Source organism: Natator depressus, chromosome 11, assembly GCF_965152275.1.
Source record: "Natator depressus isolate rNatDep1 chromosome 11, rNatDep2.hap1, whole genome shotgun sequence".
In the NCBI taxonomy this organism is placed as follows: Eukaryota; Metazoa; Chordata; order Testudines; family Cheloniidae; genus Natator; species Natator depressus.
This window is the reverse complement of record NC_134244.1, coordinates 45046211-45067753: the sequence shown is the minus strand read 5'-3', so window position 1 is coordinate 45067753 and position 21543 is coordinate 45046211. Positions and strand designations below refer to the sequence as shown.

General features: G+C 38.3%; 1 protein-coding gene across 7 annotated transcripts in view; it reads left to right on the top strand.

Annotated features, from left to right (window-relative positions):
- Positions 1–21543, top strand: part of SESTD1 (SEC14 and spectrin domain containing 1) — a 117240-nt gene that overhangs the window by 33975 nt on the left and 61722 nt on the right. For all 7 annotated transcript variants that reach the window (XM_074967693.1, XM_074967690.1, XM_074967687.1 and 4 more), the window contains 3 exons: positions 9277–9385; positions 16712–16802; positions 21262–21375. In XM_074967693.1, the coding sequence (XP_074823794.1) occupies positions 9277–9385; positions 16712–16802; positions 21262–21375 (314 nt within the window). The remainder of the gene's footprint in view (positions 1–9276; positions 9386–16711; positions 16803–21261; positions 21376–21543) is intronic.

Sequence of the window (21543 nt, the reverse complement as noted above, 5' to 3'; positions counted from 1 at the left end):
GTGAGTAGATTTCAAGTGTCAAATCTAAACTTGCATATGAAATGTTGAGTGAATCTTAAATTTTAGATTCTCTTGTGTAATCAATATAAGCGAATTTTTACAACTAATTTATGGTGTGGTTGCTTTATGATGGAGAAGGGTATAGGGAAACTCCATGAGAGAGACTTAGGCCATGTCTACACTACAGAGTTAATTTGACTTAAGTTACGTTGATGATCATAAGCCACTGTAATTACATTGCTTGTGCATGTTCACACAATACTTCTTGTGTTGGCGGAGCTTATTCACAGTTGATGCTCTAGTACCAACAGAGAGAGCAGTATACCATGGGTAGCTATCCCACTGTGCAAATCACCACCTTCTTCTGCTAAGAGTTGTGGGAATGGATCAAAATGCATCATGGGAGTGGGATTACTGCCCATGATGCAATTTTCTCTGTCTCATAATTCCAAGGGCTTCTGACTACGTTTTGTGCTGTTTTTCAACTGTCCCTGTAAACTTGCATCCACCATCTCTGCCTGAAAGTATAGATCCTGCACTGCTCACCAGTCTTGTGATGAGCGTTAAGAACACAATGTGGCTGACTCTGTACAATTTCATGAGCTGCAAATCTGAACAGGAATCCGTACTGCCTGCCCTGCTGTGTGCCATGGAAAGAAAAAAATTCAAGATTGATGTTGACATTCATGGAGCAGCTGCACATGGTGGACTGTTGCTGTTGGGCTCAGGAAACAAGCACTGGGTGGTGGGATCAGATTGTGATGCAGGCATGGGATGTCGAGCAGTGGCTGCACAACTTCTGTATGCACAAAGCCACCTTCCTTGAACAGTGTGCAGAGCTTGTCCCCACCCTGCAGCGCCAGGACACCAAAACGAGAGCTGCCTTAGTAGTGGAAAAGCATGTGGTGATTGCTGGCAACTTCAGTCTGCTATTGGTTAGTCGTGAATCAGTTTGAAGATCGGAAGCCCACTGTAAGGGTTGCGATGATGCAAGTGTGCAGGGTCATTAATCGTCTCCTGCTACAAAGGACTGTGACTCTGGGCAATTTTTGGGAAATAGTGGATGGTGTTGCGGCAATGGGATTCCCTAACTGTGGCGGGGTATTAGATGGCATGCATATCCCAATTTTGGCCCCAGACCATCTTGTGAAAGGGCTACTTCTCTATGGTATTGCAGGTGCTGGTGGATTACTAGGGTCATTTCACTGACTACAACGCGGGGTGGTCAGGGAAGGTGCGTGATGCATCCATCTTCAATAACGCTGGCCTGTATGGAAAGCTGCATGCAGGGACTTTCTTTCTGGAGCAGAAGATTCCAATAGGGGATGTAGAAATGCCCATAGTGATCCTGGGAGACCCAGCATACCCGTTACTTCTGTGGTTCATGAAGCCTTACATCGGAAACCTTGACGGCAGCAAGGAGCGCTTCAGCAGCAGCAGAATGACCATAGAATATGTGTTTGGCGATTTAAGTGGTCTCTGGCGCTGCCTTTTTGGCAGACTGAACCTCAATGAGGAAAATATTCCCATGGTCATAGCAGCCTGCTGTGCTCTGCATAACATTTGTGAAGCCAAGGAGGAAAAGTTTCCAGAGGAGTGGAGCACTGAGGTGGATTGCCTGGCGGCTGATTTTGAGCAGCCAGATACCAGGGCTATTAGAGGGTCTCAACAGGGGGCTATTCAAATCGGGGAGTCTCTGAAGCAGCATTTTGGCAATGAGCCCCAGTCATGTGTCTTTCTGTAATGCATTCAGACAGGCATTATTTACTTGCCACCTAGAATAACAATTCCTGCTTGAAAATTAATTGTAGTCTGCAAATATGCTGATTGCCACTGTGTATGAATTTCTGCCCACCCCCCCATGTAGGTCCCAAATAAAGCATCATTGTCTTTGTAAGACTAAATTTTTATTAAACAGTAATACACATATTAACATTTCTTACAGGGTTCATGACCGTGAGCAACACTCTCTGAAATAAGGATCTCACAGCTGTGTGTAAGTCCAGCTGTTGTTACCAAAAATGTTCCAAGGCTTGGAGTACAAGGGGTACTGTGATGGGCCGGGAATGTGCAAGGAATGTGTGTGGGAAGTTTGGGGAGGGCATGGAATGCCGTTCTGTATGGGCTGCAGGCGAGTCAAGCATGCATGTGTTCCAACTGCAGTGCTATCAGGGACCTCCGTGAGCTTTATGATTGGTCCTCCGTGAGCTTTATCATCCGCTCCTGACCCTCTATTATCCGCTTCTTCCCCTGTCTCCTCTCCTGGCTATCCATTTCTAGTTTTTCATTTGTCTCTCTCCATGGTCTATGCTCGTTATTGGCCTGATCAGATGATTGCAGCCTTTCTCAAAACATGTCCTTGTAGAAGCAGCATGGTTTTGGTGCCACACCAGAGTGACCGTTGGCCTCCCTTGTCTTCTGGTATGCCTGTCTCAGCTCCTTGATCTTAGCACGGCACTTCTGTGTGTCCCTTTCATGCCCCTTCTCATCAATACCAGGAGCAATCTGCTCGTATGTGTCAAAGTTCCTATGACTGGATTGGAGCTGTGACTACACAGCCTCCTCTCCCTACAGATCCAACCAATCCAGCAACTCTGGTGTACTCCAGGCGGGAGCACATTTGGTGCAGAAAGCTGGCATGGTTAGCTGGGAAGATATGATGTGAGCTGTCCACGCTGAGCATACAGGAAGTGGAATTTCCAAAATTCCTGGGGCTTTCAAGGGGGAGGGGTGCATGCCTGTGTACCTGGCTGCAGGGAAAAGGAGTAGAAACAGCTTACCAGAACGGTCATGATGAGCACTGTGGGACACGTCCTGAAGGCCACTTAAGGCTACATAAGTAAGCGCACTGTCTACACTGAAACTGCCTCACTCAAACTTTGTCACATAAAGCTCTATGCCGCTCGTCAAGATAGTTTTATTATGTCGACATAGCCACAAGTGTTTTATTGCAGTGTAGATATACCCTGAGAGAGTCAAAAGGAAGCATGGCAACTGCAAACTTTGTACTGCAGCCCTCCTTGTAACATGATTCTCTGGTTGGAAAATAAGTATGTTTCCTGGAAAATGTGAAAATTTTCCACTTAAAAACAAAACAAAAAATCAAGACCCTGAAAAACAAATTGTTTTCCAATGTTTGAGTCCCCCTGTCTTTTTTCCATTAAAAAGGAGGAAAGGCAGAATGACTAAACAACCAATAACCCAAAACATTTAGACTTTTTTTTGTAGAGTAACTGCCAATTTTGAAAAAAATGAAATTTTTCTACAGACGGTGTTTGGGAAAGTTTGAACAAAATTTTTAACCAGTTCTAGTATTTATAAAATAGTTCTTATGACTGTAAAATACACATTCAAAGCAAAATGAGCACTGGATTTGCAATCTCTTTGACAAGATTCCTAATCTACCTGGTGACTGACTGCTTGCGGAAGTGACTGACCCCCATAAGCAGGCTTTAAAAAAAATGACCATTTCAATTAAAAGATGTATTTTCATTCACACTTTTTCACACATTTGCAACATATTAAGTGATTCCAACTATATGCTAAATAAATTGAGGTAAGATTTTCTGTAAGGCCTTGTCTACACTATGCAGTTTTGTCAACAAAAGTCAGGTTTGTTATGCAAAATAACGATACTATACTATAATCCCTTAATCTGGCGGAAGGGTGAAATTTATAGCCATTTCCCCTCATTTTCTTTGGTGGTATCCAACTAACCAGTTTCGTTAGTTTTAAAACTCAGCTGTATCGGGTGACTTTTTTTATTTGAAAAGTGGGAACCATTTTTTGTTTTACAAGTCAGTTCAGCTTTCATGTGAATTAGTTGAGAATGATGGTCAAGTGGTGGTTTTCCGAGCTGAAGGAGTGATGTTATTTCTACAGAAAATGTTGCATCACTCCTAGTTTTGTACTATGAGCGTAGCCAATTTATTTTATTGCTATCCTCCCTCCATGTCACACGAGCTCTGGTGTTGCTCAACACATAAGCAAGCAGCTGAGCTCATAAAGGATTCATTATCTGTGGCAAAAGGAAAAGAAGGCACTGGAAATAATCTGTATTCAACTCTTTGATACTAGCTCTGTGTTAGTAGTAGTGGAGGGAATCGTTACCTGTATTAAAACAGTCAACTGTTATTGAAGAAGTATTTGCCCTGAGGGAAAGAGAAGCAATATTTTTGCTCAAATAGATGTGGTTTATGTGAGAAGCACAATTTCAAGGAAAATCTCACTGGTGTGTGACACAATGCAGCAGAGAACTTGCCCTTTTTTAGAGGTTAAATTTGATGGACCAGTTTCTTGCAATTCTGTACCCTTGGACCATTAAAGGATCCTTTATTCCTTGGTTTTTCTTATGGTTTGATTCTTGTTGGCATAGTAATGGAGACAGATGTTTGATTCTCTGTGGGGCAGACTCCTGATGTGGTCTGGTGGAAGAAAGCACAATAGGCTTGAATATAGATTTTTTTTCTTCTCTGACTAGAATTTATTTAAATAGAACCTCTACAAGTACAGTAGGGTCCTTTCACGGACATCTTTATTTTTCATTTGCTGTTTGTGTTGTTTTTTTATGTAGGTCTTTGAGTTTCAGCTCCAAGCCCCTTCATCTTCTGTTTGTTTTGTTTTAATCCTGGTTTCAGAGTAACAGCCGTGTTAGTCTGTATTCGCAAAAAGAAAAGGAGTACTTGTGGCACCTTAGAGACTAACCAATTTATTTGAGCATAAGCTTTCGTGAGCTACAGCTCACTTCATCGGATGCATACTGTGGAAAATACAGAAAATGTTCTTACACGTACAAACCATGAAAAAATGGGTGTTTACCACTACAAAAGGTTTTCTCTCCCCCCACCCCACTCTCCTGCTGATAATAGCTTATCTAAAGTGTTTTGGTACGATGTCCATCTGTTTGCATTTGGAAAGGAAGATGATGTCAACTACCTATGTGACAGTGGTACTTTGCTCATTCATTTGGTCTGCTACTTCTTCCATCGTGCATCCATTTTTAAGATCTGTAACTACTGCTTGAATTTAGTCTTCATGGAGCTTAGCTCCAAAACAGTTTCTTTGATGATAACATTTGTGGATGGGCCATGCTTGTCTTTGTTTTTTTTTTTCTGCTGTCTGCTTGCTCAGAGCTAAACTCAGTATTGGAGAGGGATATATCCTCCTGCCTCTTAGGAGAAATGTGGTTTGGTTTTTGATGGTGGAAGACCGTATTTTGGTTGATGTTTTAAGTAGCACTCCTATCCTTATTTAGTGTTTTGTTCTTGTTTTTGAGAACTTTGTGAAGACAAACTATCAGTGGAGAAACATGGCTATTGACTTACACTTGACTTACAATGGTTTCAGATCCTAAGACAAATACTATTTTATTCTTATTTGTTTAATTTAATATATTTGTAAGCAATATAACTGGAGGAGAGAAACTGCTTTTTTTAAAGTGCACTCAGAGTCAAGATAAAAGGTAAAGGCAACCCTTCAACTTCTGAACAATATTGATCCAATTCCCCTCCTTCCTTCCCTTTTTTTTTTTTTTTTTTTTCTCATTTAAGATCCCTCCTTTGCTACTGGTTGGGCTTTCAGTAACCTCTGCTGTTCAGGAAGAGAAGAGGCAAAGGCAGCTGTCTGCAGCTTCTGCTGCTCAAAACAATGAGCTACAGAATGGAGACAACTCTAGCAGGAACTGTCCTACAGCAGCTTACTGGTTTCTGGGGGAGGGGCCAACCCATACTCAAGAGCCCCTCAGTTCCCTCCTCTGTCTGTTCCTGGGAAAGGAGGTGGCAACAAGGGTGATAAAATTAAAAAAGGGCCCATTTACACTGCTCAGACTGCTGAACCCCCCTATAGCTGGTTATCAACAATCTATGTTGGCATTCTCTTGAGCCATCATGGTTAGAAAGACAGAAAACTACTATAAACTTCATGGATGACTTGAGCAATCTATGTTCGCGTTCTCTTGGGCCATCATGGTTAGAAAGATAGATAGAAAACTGCTATAAACTTCCTGGATGACTTCCAGGGGGCCAAAAAAAAAAAATCCTTTCTTGCTTCAAGTAGTCTGATTGAACCTAAGGGGGCTAATTGGATAAATAAGGTGTACAGAATCTGGCCCTTTGTGAGGGATGGAAATATGCCTAGTTGTTTTATATTCCTGGTATCATCACTGGATTTTTAATTCCAGGTTTGGGCTTTGAATGGCTTTGGAAAAGAACAGACTTTTAACTATTATTGTAGTTATAATTCCAACACTAATTGTATAAATGGCCAAGTTATGTCACCTGCATCTAGGCTTATCTTGGGAAAGAGCCCCTCTCCGTGTATACCAGTTTGTAGCTTCGACACTTGATACTCGTGTTCAGATTTTGTGTGTGTGTGGCTTATCTCATATATAATTCTGCACAGATAAGACTCTCTTTAAGTGGCTTTGTGGACTGAGTGGTCATAATTCAAATTCCATTTAGATCAGCTGCTGTCATGAAGCAAGAACATGATGATTTAATGCCTTTCTTAACTTCATAATCAAGGTATTTAAAATCACTTAGGAAAAACTTGCCTTTTTAGCATCTCTGAAAACAATTCTCCTCCCCCCACCTCCATTTCCGTCAATAATAAAACTGAAATTATTATCTATCATACAAAATCCAGCTTTCCAGGTCTGGTTGAAGTGGTTAGGATACTGTCCCCTTACTGTCTATAAGTAACTCCTTGTTATATTAGATGATCCTGCGGGATTTTACAAAAAGGTTAATACATTTAAGAAATCTTTTATCCCAATAAGCAATGGCAAAGAAAATCAGAGCACCTTCAAAGCTACTGAGATTTACAGTTTACTTTGAAACTGGTTTATTAATGCAGGTGTGGAAGATTTGGAAAAAAAAAAGCTGAAGGATAGAAAAAGATTATATTATAAGGCCAAAGTGGTGGCTTAAAAAGCTATTGGACTAACTTGTAAATCAAGCTGCAGTATATATGTGTTCATTTCCATGTACTTTATTTCATTCTAAAAAATTAGATAAGCAGCATGTTTTTCGCCTGAAATACAATTTCTCAGGAAGGTTGCTGAAAAGATCCAAGTGCAAAGATATAACCTTCTGTTCAATCCTTGCAGCTTTGCTTATGCTACATCGGTGAATCAGTAACTAGCACTGGAAACAGGGCATCCATTAGACTTTCCATGTCAAAACTGATACCTTGCAGTGTTATACTGTGGGAATGTGAGTGGTAGAACTGATATGTGATGGCAGGGACATGAGAGGGATATGTCCAGGGACAACGGTCAGGTGAGAGCTATTATCCCACCCAGCAACTGAGGAGGAGGAGGAGGATGCAGCGATTCCTACCTAAATGCTGCACCTGTTTTGGTGGCTCCATATTCCCTATCAGCCTATGGCTAGTAGGTCTAATAATGAGCATACCTTTTGATTTTCCCCAAACTTGCTCTGAGCCTCCTGGCACCTATGATTGTAGTGTATGGTAGGGACACTTCTGTTCCTTCATTCTATTTTGCTGTAATGGATGTATGTCTGCTACTCTGCCCTTCTTCTGCCTTTGTGTTTTGCCCTTCTCACTAGTGAATAATTCCAGCATGCATCTCTTCTGTTGCTCATAACTCTCCCCAAGCAGCCATAGGGCAGAGCTGATGTGATTTTTCTTAGTCTCACAACACAGGTTTCTGAAGAGAATTGGAGAGGCAAAACGGGGACATGGCATAGGCCAGGCCCTGGCCATATATTGTTAGTATCTAGTATTGTGGGCATCTACCACATGCCTTAAACAGCCATTTCAAATGAGATTAAAAGCATTTGTTTGGTCAATGGTTTACATATAATTTGTGGTGTGATATCAAATGTAAAGTATACTTTAATTTCAGTACCTCATCTTTATTGCGAGCAAACTTGGAAGTGCCTTTTTCTTAAGGTGGTGGTGGTGGTGGTATTACAATAGAACCCCTTTGATCTGATCTGTCATTATCTGGTTTTCTGTGTTAACTGAACAACCAGCGCACACCCGTCCAGAAGGGGGAGATCTCTCCTGTGACCACCAGATGGCGGTACAGCATTGCACTTTCCCATTTTCCACTTTTTATTTAGTTTTTTGATTATCTGATCTGTCCCCTGTCCCAGTTAGATCAGATAAACAGGGTTCTGCTGTATTCCTTTGAATTATTGTAGTACCTAGGAGACCTAGTTCTGGACAAGGACCCTATTGTGCTAGGCACTGTACAAACACAGGATTTGAAAGAGAACAAAGAAATGACTTTGGGAATGTTTACAGGGAACTCGTCCCAAGTCGGCGGGGAAAGCATGGGAGAAAGAATGATGGTGTTTGTTTGAGAATGTAAAAAGTGGGCGATGGAGTCAAGAGTCGACCCCTTCAGTACTGAAAGTTCATCACTTCATGAGATCTAGTGAAATGACTATGAATTCCTTTCCCTACATACTAAAAAGTGTTATGAATAAAACATCAAGGACCTGATTTTTCAAAGCACTCACAGCTCTCAACGCTTCAGTGAGAGTTCTGGGTGATCTATGCCTATGAAAATAGGCCTTAAATCTTGTATATTTTGATCCTGACATATTCATTGTTTCTTTATATTTGGATGAAAATCTGCTGTGTGCTAACAGAAGCTGTACAATGTACTTACTGTTGTTCCGATCTAGATACACAGGCCATTGTGGGTTCTTGGGTATTTAGTAACTGAAAATATGGCCATTCATATGGCTTTAGGAGCCTAACTTCAGGCACCCTTTAAAAAATAATCTTGATCAAATGCTCTACGTTTCCACCTTTTGGGCCTTGATTCAGCAAGGTATGTAAGCATGTGCCTAACTTAAAGCGCATTAATAGTTCTATTGAAGGCAAGTATATGCTAAAGTACCTTCCTAGATTGGAGACCTTAATGTAAATGTATAGTCTTACTGAAAAGACATTGAGATTTTTTTAAGTGTTCAAAGTTGTTAATATATATTATAAACCGTGTTTTGCATTAAGGTCACCTCATGACCAAACCCTGTGTTTTGGGATGTCATTTACTGGTAGGTTACAAATTCATTGTTTAGTCTATTATGTAACTTTGTTTTAACGTCCAAGATATGCTTCACAAAATGTTCTTTAATTACAGCACTGTCCACAACTCGCAGCACTTTTGTTCACTTGTAATCTTTATAGCAGTTTTAGTCACAAGTAACCTGTAGTTTGAGACTATGTAGCTGAAAATGTGTATTTTTATCTTAAAACTACATTAAATCTTTGTAATGCCTTTTTTTTTTTTTTTAATAGGAGGGAAGGACAGACGAAGTGGCCTCATTCTGACAATTCCATTATGCCTTGAACAGACAAACATGGATGAGCTGAGTGTTACCCTAGACTATCTGCTAAGCATTCCAAGGTGACTAAGTGACTCTAAAGGTGTTTCTTAAAAGCACTACATGTTTTTATCTTCCGGTACAAAACATATTTTACTTAGTAATCAGGAATAGTCAATTATTTTTTGTCAATGTCCACTTTTCTTGGTCAACATATAGTCAAGGTCCAGACTCCAGTGAAACATTTTTCACACTTCAATAACATTAATGATGATGGTAAAAAGATTTCATGGTCCGTTCAAGTGTGTGCTGATCTGGATTTGGCCCATGGTCTGCCTGTTGACTAGTCCTGGATTATACCATAATGTGATCTCATTTGATTTTATTAGAACAACTTAAAACACAAGTAACATAGTAAATTAAAAGATATGTGATAGTTTCTTTTAATTATCCTGCTTGTTTTTTTTCTGTCCGGTGTATTTCACCATTGCATTGTTGGAATACGTGCAGTAACTTCTTTCTTTCTGATAATTCTGGTGTAAACTAACTAGCAACTATAATTTACATTAAAAAGCAACATTAAAAAAGACTAATCATTGGAATTGGTGGGACTTTTCAGGCAGAAAATCGTTTGTTCCTTTTGTTTGTTTTTGTTTTTGCAGCCCTTCTATTCATACAGGCCCAGATTCACTGAAGCACTTAAATTGTGCTTAAGTTTAAGCATGTATGAAGTCTCATTGAAGTTAGTGGGATAACTTACATGCTTAAAGTTTAAAAAAAAACAACAAAAACCGCTATAATTGTTTTGCTGAATTTGGGCCAGAGTTCAATGGATTCTATCATTAATTATGGGTTTGATTGTAAAATTAACAACTTCTGTGGGAGATTTGCTTATGGAAAAACTTCAGGTTCAGATCTATATTTGGCCAGATATTATTAATTTATTTGGTTGGATCTGATGATGGGGGCAGAAATTATCCAACAGAACTGGTAAGTCATCCTCAAAATCTTAGTTTTATCATTTTGTGTTTGATTTTTTTTTTCCTCTCCCCAAGTGAATGCTCATGTTTCCAACATGGTTAAAAGACCAACTATAAGAGACCGGGAGAAAGAGATGTTAGCATAATTAAATAAAAAATGCTTTATGCATTTTATTTTGCTAATGGGAGTATCAGATCTTTTCAAATATGTAGACTAATGATCTGGCCCCAAAGAGAAGAAAAATGAATATTACTAAAAGAAACCTGAGACACTCCGGTCACTTCTGTAAAGCTTGATTGAATGATTTACTTGTACTCTTAATTAGTTACATGCTTGTTGTTTATACATTTGTGTTTCGTTTTAAAAAAAAGAAGTTGGAACTTTTACAAAATTATGGGTGAAAATTGTGCTCATCTTATTCATGCAAGTAGTCTAATTGACTTCAGGGTTTGGTTCTGTTGGTTGAATAAATGTAAGTATTCTACCAAAATTTGTTGTTTTACTATCTAGCTATGATATATATTGCGTTTATTTTGCTTAAAGCTATCTGAAAATTCACACTAAGCATTGCTCATACCACGTGTAAACTGTGAAACACCTATGAAAATAAAGGTTGACATGCCCACCGTTGGTGTTGACAGTCATGCAGAATAATAATATGGGAGACCATCCTGCTTTAATGTTGGTTTAATAGTAGAAAGAATTTGCTTTTTAAAAAAGCGTTTTCCTTAAATATTAAAGATTCTCTGTGCTCTTCTGGAAGGCTTTAAAACGCTTGTGAGTTAGCATTTTGTCCCCAAACCAGGCTTTTGCGTTTTCAACAAATATCAAGCCTAATTCTTTAAAGCTTTACACGAGTGGTCTGTCTTGTGAGAGTAGTCCTGTTGACTTGTATGGGAGTTCCATCAGTGGATGGTTTGCAGAACTGGACCTGAAGTTATACATTGTTTAACATACAGTGTCTCAAAATTATGTCTCACTAACTTCAGTAGCTAGTGTTGTAACTCCAAATTTTTCTTTTATGAATGTGAAATGTTTTGTGGCAGGCCAGACTTTTATAGTGTTGAGGTGAAATGTCTTTGATTTGTACAATATCCATGAAATACTGGTTTGTTTTTTTTTTTAAACAAATTCATAGCTATTGAGTAGATGTGTCTTTGTTATGATAGGATATGGTTTAAAATATAAAAACTTTTTTAAAGTGGAAGAAAAGATAAATGCAGCAATATTTCATGCTCTTCAATGCCCTGTAAATGGAGTTGGCAGGCTTCACAGTTCTTATGCACAAATCAGTTTTACCAGTTTTTTTTTTTAAAGCTTAAATGCATTGTGTTAAACATTTTATTTAACCTTTCAGAATTGGATAATTTGTTGTTTTTTGAGGGTTGTTTTTTGTGGGAATATACAAGTGCTGTTGTTTGTTTCCATTGACCTTAAGAAAACAATATTTCAAAGGAATATGATAGACACACCATTTGTGTTTGCTGTATTCAAGGTTAGATTGTGTCAGTTCCTATATAAATCTTCTAGTTATAACTTGGCTTTCAGAACTTGCTCTGGCTGTGACACTGCAAACAATGAGCCTAATTTTCTGTAGGGTCCCTGGAAAATCTTACGCATGTCTTCAAGAAGTGCCACTGAAAAATAAAGTAAAATCCAGGTACACAATGGCAACCATGTTGGAAATTAGTTTAGTCCTAAACTAAAAATTGACTAATTGTTTTTGTTCTAAAAAGAGAGTGAAATATGCTTATGAATATTTTTTCTACCACTCCAATTGATTTTTTTCCCCTCCTATTGTTTAGTTGGTTCTTATCCATACTGTAGGCTAAAGTTCTGATCCTGCAAATGCTTACTACCAAGCATAATGCTTGCTGCTATGAGTAACTGTATTGGAAATCAATGGGATTATTGTAGTAATAGGCATTGTGCTCTGTCTGTACATTTTCAGGAGCTAACCTTTTTTTTCATTAAAAAATAAATTAAAATGGGCAAGGGTATATTGATTTAAAAAAACAACATAGTATATGCACACCATTTTTTCTTTAAGTACACTTGACAGCTCATAAGTGATAGTAAATCCATCTTAGTCCCATAATGGTACAATTATAGTGAATGAAAAATATATACATGTGTAGTAATATTGTATGTATTTGAACAATGACTAGAATGTCTGTCTTACTTAACAATTTATAATCAGAGCTGGCACTAGTGTGCATGGTTAGTTAATGCTTTCCAATGTTCTCAGTTGCTTATCACTTGCTGAACTTTTAACTGTTGAGACTGAAACTTCCCATGCTGAGTCATTTCACTGAGAAGCTCTAGAGCAGTGGTTCCCAAACTTTAACAACCCGCAAACCCCTTTCACGAAAATACCAAATCTTGCGAACCTCCTCCTAAAAATGAGTATTTCCAGAGATTTTCTGCCTTACCTGAGCATAAATTAGAGAAGCAGGGATCTTGGAAATAATTTAGTTTTTTAATGACATGTTAATGTAATAATAAATCATGTGTAATAATTATTTATCATTACATTATTTATTTTATTACATTACAAAAACGGCAATATTCTTCCAAGATTCCACTTTTGTAGCTCATATCACTTCAATTAAGCCTGTTATAGGACAAGGCTCCTAATGTTTCATCAAGGAGTACCAGACATGAACCAGCATGAAGGTATTTAAGAAGCCAACTCAAATAAAGAGTTCCTTCCTCCCACAAGCATTTGGATCTTGAACAGTCCAGGCAAACAATGCACGACTATAACAAAGCTTAAACTTGTTCTTGGTAATAATTTTTAAAAACAACACTAGCAGCCTATTTAATTTTAGAAACAGCAAAAAATATCCTCCTCCCTTTCCATTTCTCATAAGGAGTCTTGAAGTTTAAATCTCCTCAGTGTGATGTGAATGCGCTTGCTTTGATCTGCATAGCTCTTGGAAGTCCCAGAACCACTGGAGAAAGGTCTGGTTTGGCATTGAGTCTGCTTCTGTATTTGGTTTTCAGATGTGCATACGAGGAAAATGCTTTCTCGCATAAGTATGTTGTTGAAAACAGTAACAAAATGATGATAGCTTTTTCTGCCAGCAGGGGGTACTTGTTTCTTAAACTCAGCCAAAAGTTGATCAGTGACCGACTTCTGAAACTCCTTTTCAGTACGTAATCACAGGAGATCTCAATCTATTTCTCTTTTTCCTCAGTGCTCAATATCTCCGTTGAGGGAGTGGTATCATCAAAAGGGTTGCGAATCCAGTCATTATCGCTTGACTTGGCTGGAAAGTATTCCCTGAACATTGTGCAAAGTCCTTTTAGGTGTGCAATTATATTGGTTTTAGTGCACTGATCCAACCAAAGTTTGTTATGCCAGGAAGTCATGAAGAGTACTGAAACACTCAGTTTGATTGTTTTCCAAACACCTTTCCCAGAACTGCGACTTCTTTATCATGGATTCAACTCGGTCTTGCGCATTCAAAACTGTTATATTGAGGCCTTGAAGAGATAAATTTAGGTCATTAATCCTCGAGAAAATGTCTGCTAAATAAGCTAGGCTCTGGAGCCAGACATGATTTTCCATACAGCTGGCGAGGTGGAAAAAACAAGGAATTCTGTTCTAAGCTCAAACAAACGCACAGGGATTGTGCCACATGAGAGCCATCTAACTTTGGTATGGAACAACAGACAATTGTGTACACTACCCATTTCTTCACAAAGTATGTGAAATATTCTGGAATTTGTTGGTCATAATTTTATGAAATTCACCATTTTCACTGCATTGTCCAGCACTTCCTTCAGTCCCTCAGGCGTGCGTTTTGCTGCGAGGGCTTGTCTATGGATATTGCAACAAGTCCAAGAGACATTTGATGCAGCCTTTTTTGTTCGAGCTACAAATCCTGTATGCTTCCCCATCATTGATGTGGCCCCATCAGTGTAAATGCCTAGACAATCTATTTCCTTTTCTTGAAAATATGCATTAGTCAGATTGAAGATATCTTCTTCCATCGTATGGTCTTTCCATGGTCGGCAAAACAACAAGTCGTCTTCAACCATACCTTCATTCACATAATGTACAAACACTAGCAATATAGATATATTAGCAACATCAGTTGATTCATCCAAACGTATAGCATGATATGGACTATTTTTCACTCCATGTACAATTGTGGTCTCTACATTACTTGACGTCATTAATTTTTCTCGACAACGTATTATAGGACAAAGGTACTACGTCAATCCTTTTTGCAGCTTTTTCTCTGAGCGTGCAATGAACTATGTCTTTTATACTTGGACCAATCAAGCTCTCTGCTATGGTATGGGCTTCTGATGCTTTTGTTACTCAGTAGCTCACTCGGTATGACGCTTCAAGTGCATTTTCTTTATCAGTACTTGCTTTGGATACAAAATTGGTAATGTCACTTTTCTACTTGGCTAATTTTCTCTTGAAAAAATCAACAGGCTTATTGACTTGTGTGGGGTGCCTAGTTTCTAAGTGGCACTGAAGTAGAGAAGGTTTGAGGCTGCTGTTTGCTAGAATATCACCACAAATTATGCACTCTGGTTTTGGACATTCTTGATCACCAATGCATGTAAAGCCATATTTTATATAACAGTTGTCATATTTTCTTTTCTTCATAAGCGACTTTCCAGGACCATCACAATCATTTGACTGAGATTTTCCACACTTTGGACTTGACGAAACACCTGCTGATGTTGAACGTTTGTTTTCTTGTGTCTTTACACTTTCTGTTTTCAGCCACGTGTCCATATTGGGTGTACAACAGTTCAAATAAAAATAACACACTGAGAATGCTAACAAACAAACAAACTAGTAAATGAGAAGATTCACTCAAGTCGCATTGGAGTAAAATGCCATGCTACAGAGAATGACTGAGTACGGACTGACTGGGGATTGTTACCACCACATTGGCTACAATGACCTTGGTTCCAGCTGATTTGGCACACGAATACTTTTTCTTCCACCATCAGGGGGTTGCGGGGCCAGGGACAAATGAGCTTGGATGGCCCCCCAGATGCAGCGCAGCTCCCCCTCCCACTCTGTCCCTCATGCTGCCCAAGTTCCTGTCTGCCAGGGACAGGGTCCCCAGCTGCTGGCCCCATGCTCCATGGGTCTCCGGCTGCTGGCCCCGTGCACCTGGGTCCTGGCTGCTGCCCCCGCCATGCCTGGAGTCCCCAGGGACGGCTGTGTCTGCCATTACAAAATTGTTTCTGCAAACCCCCATGGGTTCGCAAACCGTAGTTAGGGAACCACTGCTCTAGAGCCTTCATATTTAAAGCAGAGACTTAAAATTTGGCAAGTATGTTACCCTGAGTCCACCAAAATTTGACCAAGTTATAAGCCTCTGAAAATTGCTATATTCATGGGCTCAGTGAAGGTTCATTAGACACCAACAGCTAAATTCTCTGAATGTTCCATCTGGACAAACATGCCCTAGCCTAGAACTGCAGGCACTGAGCAGGACTCTTCATGTTGCTAGATGCTGGGTGCCTGGCACTGGAATTGAGAGTATGGAGAGAGATTTTCTGTGTTCTGTATGTTCCCCTTGCTGACACCTAGGCAAGAATGAGGAGGATGCAGATGCTGGGTACAGACAACCTTAGTGCTGGCATTTTCTAACCTTTGAGCTCTTGACTTTGTAACCCTAATGTTCTTTCTTCATTTTTTTGGTATGAATATATACTTCTTTAAAAATTATATATTTTGTACTTAAAGTTGTTAATTTAAAAAGGGAGTAAATAAGTATTGTCAATCTGAACTACATTTTCCCCTTTTATATCTGCTTGCAAAGTCTGTATTCTTCTGGCTTGCTGTTTGTATGTTGTAGTAAGGGCCCTGATTCAGAAGAACACTTAAATGCATGTTTGAAATTAAGCATGAGCCTAAATGTTTTCCTGGATTGTGACCTAGATCAAGTGATTTAGGAACAGGATATGGAAGTTATATTGTTCACTCTGCAACAGACTTCCTGGGTGACCTTAGGAAAATTAACCCCTCTATGCATCTGTTACCCATCTATAAAATACTGTACTACCTCACAGGGATTTTGTGATATTTATTTGTGTAATGTTTATAGGGTACTGTATGATCATTGATAAGAGGAACTGCAATATAAACACAAAATATAATAAATATTTGATATTCCAGAAAATGTATTAATGCTGTTTAAAAAATTGCTAGTATGGTACAATAACAAACAAGAATGCCTGAGCAATACAAAGGAAACATATTTTGTAAGTGAACATACTTCAATTTTTAAGGGAAGATTTTTAGTAAGTAAAATGGCAAAATTTCATAGCAGTGTCCTACTTTTAAAATGGTTGTGATGAAAGTCAAGCCAAGCTAATCACGGTGATATCTGACATTTTGTTCTTGAGTTTTACTGTTTTCTAAAAGTATCTCTTTTTTGTTTTAGTGAAAAGTGTAAAGCTAGAGGATTTACTGTGATAGTGGATGGCAGAAAATCTCAATGGAATGTGGTAAAGACGGTTGTTTTAATGCTCCAGGTAAATCAATTTTTATGTATTCACAGTCAGCAGATTAGTTTTATAGATGGAAGTCAAAATGCTGCGTTACTGTAACAGCTGAAATTTCTTTATTGGGAAACAATCCATTTGTAATTTAATTACAGAATATATGCTACGTTGCACAGAATTTTGTAAGTAGAAGCAATTAATGTGAAAAGGGGTTTATATACTTCTATAGAGAGTTATTCAAATTTTTTCCAACTGAGGGTCACCTCAGCTATTTGCTGAGATCCTAGGATTGTTTTATTTTGTGTAAAATGGAGCAGATTGGAGGCTGCCTTCTTTTTAATATGGTGATGGGCTTCCTTGTCATTTCTAGGAGCAAAACTTGAGTACAGCTATTCAGTGTTGTGAGCACCTGAGGGAGCCCACTGAATTTTGTGGTAACTGGAGCTTCTGAGTAGACTTCAAGGGAAGTCCTAAATATAGCACATTGCAGTATCTAGCCTAGAAGAGGTGCTTGTGTCTGACTTTCAAGCCCATATTAAAGAGGAATTGTTGTATCTGCTAGCCAGCCTTTCATGATTGAGAATCCTGGGGCACTGAAACTCCCTGAATCAAGGAAAAGAGGTGGATAGAACCTGAGACTGCAAACTGTTTTGGTGGAAGCCAGGCATATGTCCACTTCAGATAGCGCAGGCAGAGATTTCCATCCTCACTCCCTCCTTTCTTCCCACTTAACCCAAATAGTCTATCTAAAAGAGGAGTAATGTCTCTCTGCTGGGTTTGCTTTTATCAATATCCCCACCTCTGATCAGGCTTAGCAAAAGTAAGGTATAATAGAATCTGGGTTTGATGAAAAGAAAATGTAGAGCAGACTATTATCAGGTTATTGATGGTGAAGCAGATCATATTGTGACTGCATCTCCGCTAGGAGCGTCACTTACATGTTGGGAGTGGTGAAAAAGAGGAATATTGAAAATAACACTTCAATGAATACAAAATCTGTAAATAAAAAAAAGTGAGAAAAAACTAGCTGATACTACTACTATTAATGTGTATTCGAGTAGTTCTTAGGAGCTCCTGGATCAGGACCCCATTGAGCTATGTGTTGTACAAACTCAGAAGAAAAGTTTACCATTATTTAGAGCTGCACAGCATGAGAACTCTGGCAAAAGGGACTCCAACATGCAGCACACATGTAGCCTATGGAACTCTAAAATGCATTACACAGTCATTCTTCTTTTTACTGCAGAGATGCAACTACGGGAAATGACAGAACCTATGAGGCAGATGAGCAGCCTTCTGTTCAGATATAGATAAAACTTCTACAAGTGTATTATCATGTTAAATGTGAATAGTGTACAATGTCCGGGGCATATGGATCATTGATGCTCCTAGATTCTTTGGTGTTTCTGTGACCTTTCGTAATCTATGGCTAATCGGGAGGCTGTGGCCTTCCCTCTTCAATATAGGCACGGCAGTGGTTTTCCAACCTTTGTCATTTCCAATCTAGACTGCTGGTTGGGCACTCTGCTTTTGGTTATTTATGAAGCCATTCCAGGAGCTCCAGCTAGTACAGAATACAGGTATGTCGCTGTGTTGTTAGTTCCAGCTACAGAAATCTAATTGTAGCATGTGGGGAAAGACTAAATGCATTTGCCTCTCATTTTGATTTCTAAGAAATAAGAGAGAAGATGTGGAATGCAGGATCATTCTTATGAATAAGTACTCAGAAAGTTAGGAAGCACAAAACTATTCATTTTTAAATAAGGGGTAGAGGGAAAGAGCTTAGTTGAATAAGCACAATAACTATAATCTTGCAGTTTCAATTTGTAATGAATCTGGTAAAGACAAATAATTTGAATTAATACATTAAATTGAAACTGAAAGAATAGACTTTAGGGCCCCATTTTTCAAAAGCATCCTCTATATTTGCATGCCCTGCATTGCACATCTAACTTTATAGGTGTTCACATTTGGGCATTTCAAAATTTGTACTTTACTTGTGCACTCAGAAAGGGAAACTAGGAGTTTATTCAATTTTAACATGGACATTTGAATTTTTAGGGTTCCCAGAATGCCTTGTCTTGCACAAATTTAGACGCTGGGCTGAAAATCTGGACCTTGGAATGTTGTTTGTTCAATTATTAGGGTAACACTTTATCAAGCTTTCAAAATATTGAGCTACACCCATATGAGCAATAAATAACATGATCTTGAAAATTTTCAACAGGATATGACTCTTCACCAACTTTCATATCACAAATAATGCATCTAAATTGTTTGTTCTTCTAATGTACATTTGCTTATGCATTTCTATGCAATGCTGTTTTTTAGGTCAGAAATTAAAGTTTATTTGCAGTTTAAATATTTTTTGATGTCAATTATGGATATGTAGGTCTAGCATTACTGGCCCTCTGTGTGCAGTCTTGTGGTAGAAAATGCCAAGGACCAAATCCTGCTCATTTTAGCTATGCCAATAGTCTCTTTAAAGCCAAATCCCATTGCAGAGGACGTCAATGGGACTGTTCATCTAAGTAAGGTAACCAGGATTTGTATATGTTGAATACAATAGGCACTTCTCTGCTCAAAAGAGAACCCTCCTGGCCCCTGGGTTTCAAAGCAGTTTTTGCTTCCTGACTACAAACAATTTGTGGGCTTCTTTCCAGCTTCCATAGTGAGCATTAGTGCTACTTCATACTGTATCAAGGGACCAAGCTTTTCATGTCCACTGAAGTTACAGGTCTCTCTGTGACAGTGATGTTTTTTATAAATATTTTTACAAATTTGAGAGGTTCAAATTCTATCTGCAAAAATAAAACTTCTCTCGGGTGGATTTAAAAATATACCTAATAGAAGTGGGAGGTGCTGCTTCATAGATCCGTCACTTACACCAATAGGCTGCTAATTCTTCTCTGCTTGGCTGACTGATTACTTATCCTTTGTCAGCTTTTAGTGAGTGTTAGTTTCCTGCATTTTGATTTTTCAGGAAGAGCAACTCTTTCCTTTTCGCCTTAAGAGTAACTTTAAGAGCTACTGACTGGTGACTTAATGAGATTTGACATTTGGACCCCCAACCTTTTCTCTTTTGTCAAGTGCCTGTTGCCTCTTTCCTTAAGTCTGTATGCGTGCTCTTCAACAGGATGTATGTCACATGTTCTAGAATAATAATGATGTTTAGAAGCACTTGATTCCGGGCTTCTGTCTGTACATGTAATGTGTCTCATTGTTTCTGTTATGAAGAATGATATTTCATGTATTTGATTCAAATACAATCATCTCTCTCAAATTATCATTTAGAAAATCTAAATCACTTATTTATGCTGATCACTTCTCATATTTCTCTGGTTAGACAAAGAAAATCAATTAAGTCACTTTACTTTTTTAGTGAGGCAGTATTTGGGTTGGAAACGCTGTAGGGGAATGTGTGTTTAAAAACAACCGTTTCTGTGAGAGTGGAGAGAAACCCATGAATACAAGTTGTTTTTTTGTTTGTTTTTTGTTTTTTCCCCTATTAGATTTAGGTTTTGCAAAACCTTGTTTTTTAAATCTAAATTTTGGGTCAATTTTAATTAATTGTCCTATATTAATTGTTTTTCATCTTAAAACAAGATCATTTAAAATCAGTTTTACTCACAGTGCTTTTCAGTCCTCAGTACTGTATTCATATATCTTTGTCCTATATTACAACTGATGACCTCACAGAAGAGTAATGTGTGTAGCTGCCTGTCCTGTGATGTGAGGACAATATATAAATAGGCAAAATATATTTGAACTCAGGTTTTGTAAGGAAAATATTGGTTTGTCAACTTAATGCATCATTAAAAATATTTAATCAATTTAATGATACAGAGTGTTCCTATTCTGGGAACAGTAAACATGATATTTACATTATAATAGCAGATCCATTGATCTTAAATCCTGATTTAATAGTAAAGTATATATTTCTCATCTAACTTGACTTGCTTCTTTATTGTGGTGACCTAGCTTTGGAGTTCTGACTTCAAATATAGTAACAGTTAGCTTGTATAAAGCTTGCAATTTAATTTCTTTTCCATAGTACATTCTCTAGATAATAATCAAACAGGCTATAGACTGAAAGTCTCATATCAGCCTTAACTATGGTTTTGTTACCACAATATTGCAAGTAATATTCATTCAGGTAAATAGAGTTGTTTTTTCTGTTTTCCATTACTGATGGAGGGTGGCTAGTGGTTAGAGTACACTTTTGGGAATCAGGAGACCTGATTCTTTCCCCAGCTCTCTTCTGACTCACTGTGTGATTTAGTGCAAATTACTTAATTGCTGTATAATTTCTCTATGTAGAATTAGTGTACAGCCACCTATGTCACCTGGATGGTGTAAGCCTTGTTTAATTCATATTTGTAGAGAGTATTAAGATCCTGGATAAACGGTGCTGTCTAAATGCAAGTTGATTTTGTCATAAATGAGAATTTAATCTTGAATGTTTTATCAGTTTTCATTTGTTTTGCAGAATGTTGTTCCAGCTGAGGTATCGCTTGTTTGTGTAGTAAAACCTGATGAATTTTGGGACAAGAAGGTTACACATTTTTGTTTTTGGAAAGAGAAAGATAGACTTGGCTTTGAGGTATGTATAATCATTTTTTTTCCTATCAGGAATGTCGACTCTAAGCATGCTAGAATGATGCATACCTGATTGAAATGGATATTTCTTAAAGAATGCTTATCAGTGTTCCAGATTGCTTTGTAGATACCTCTGAAAAACTACGGTGACCTATTGCTTTTAAAATATTCT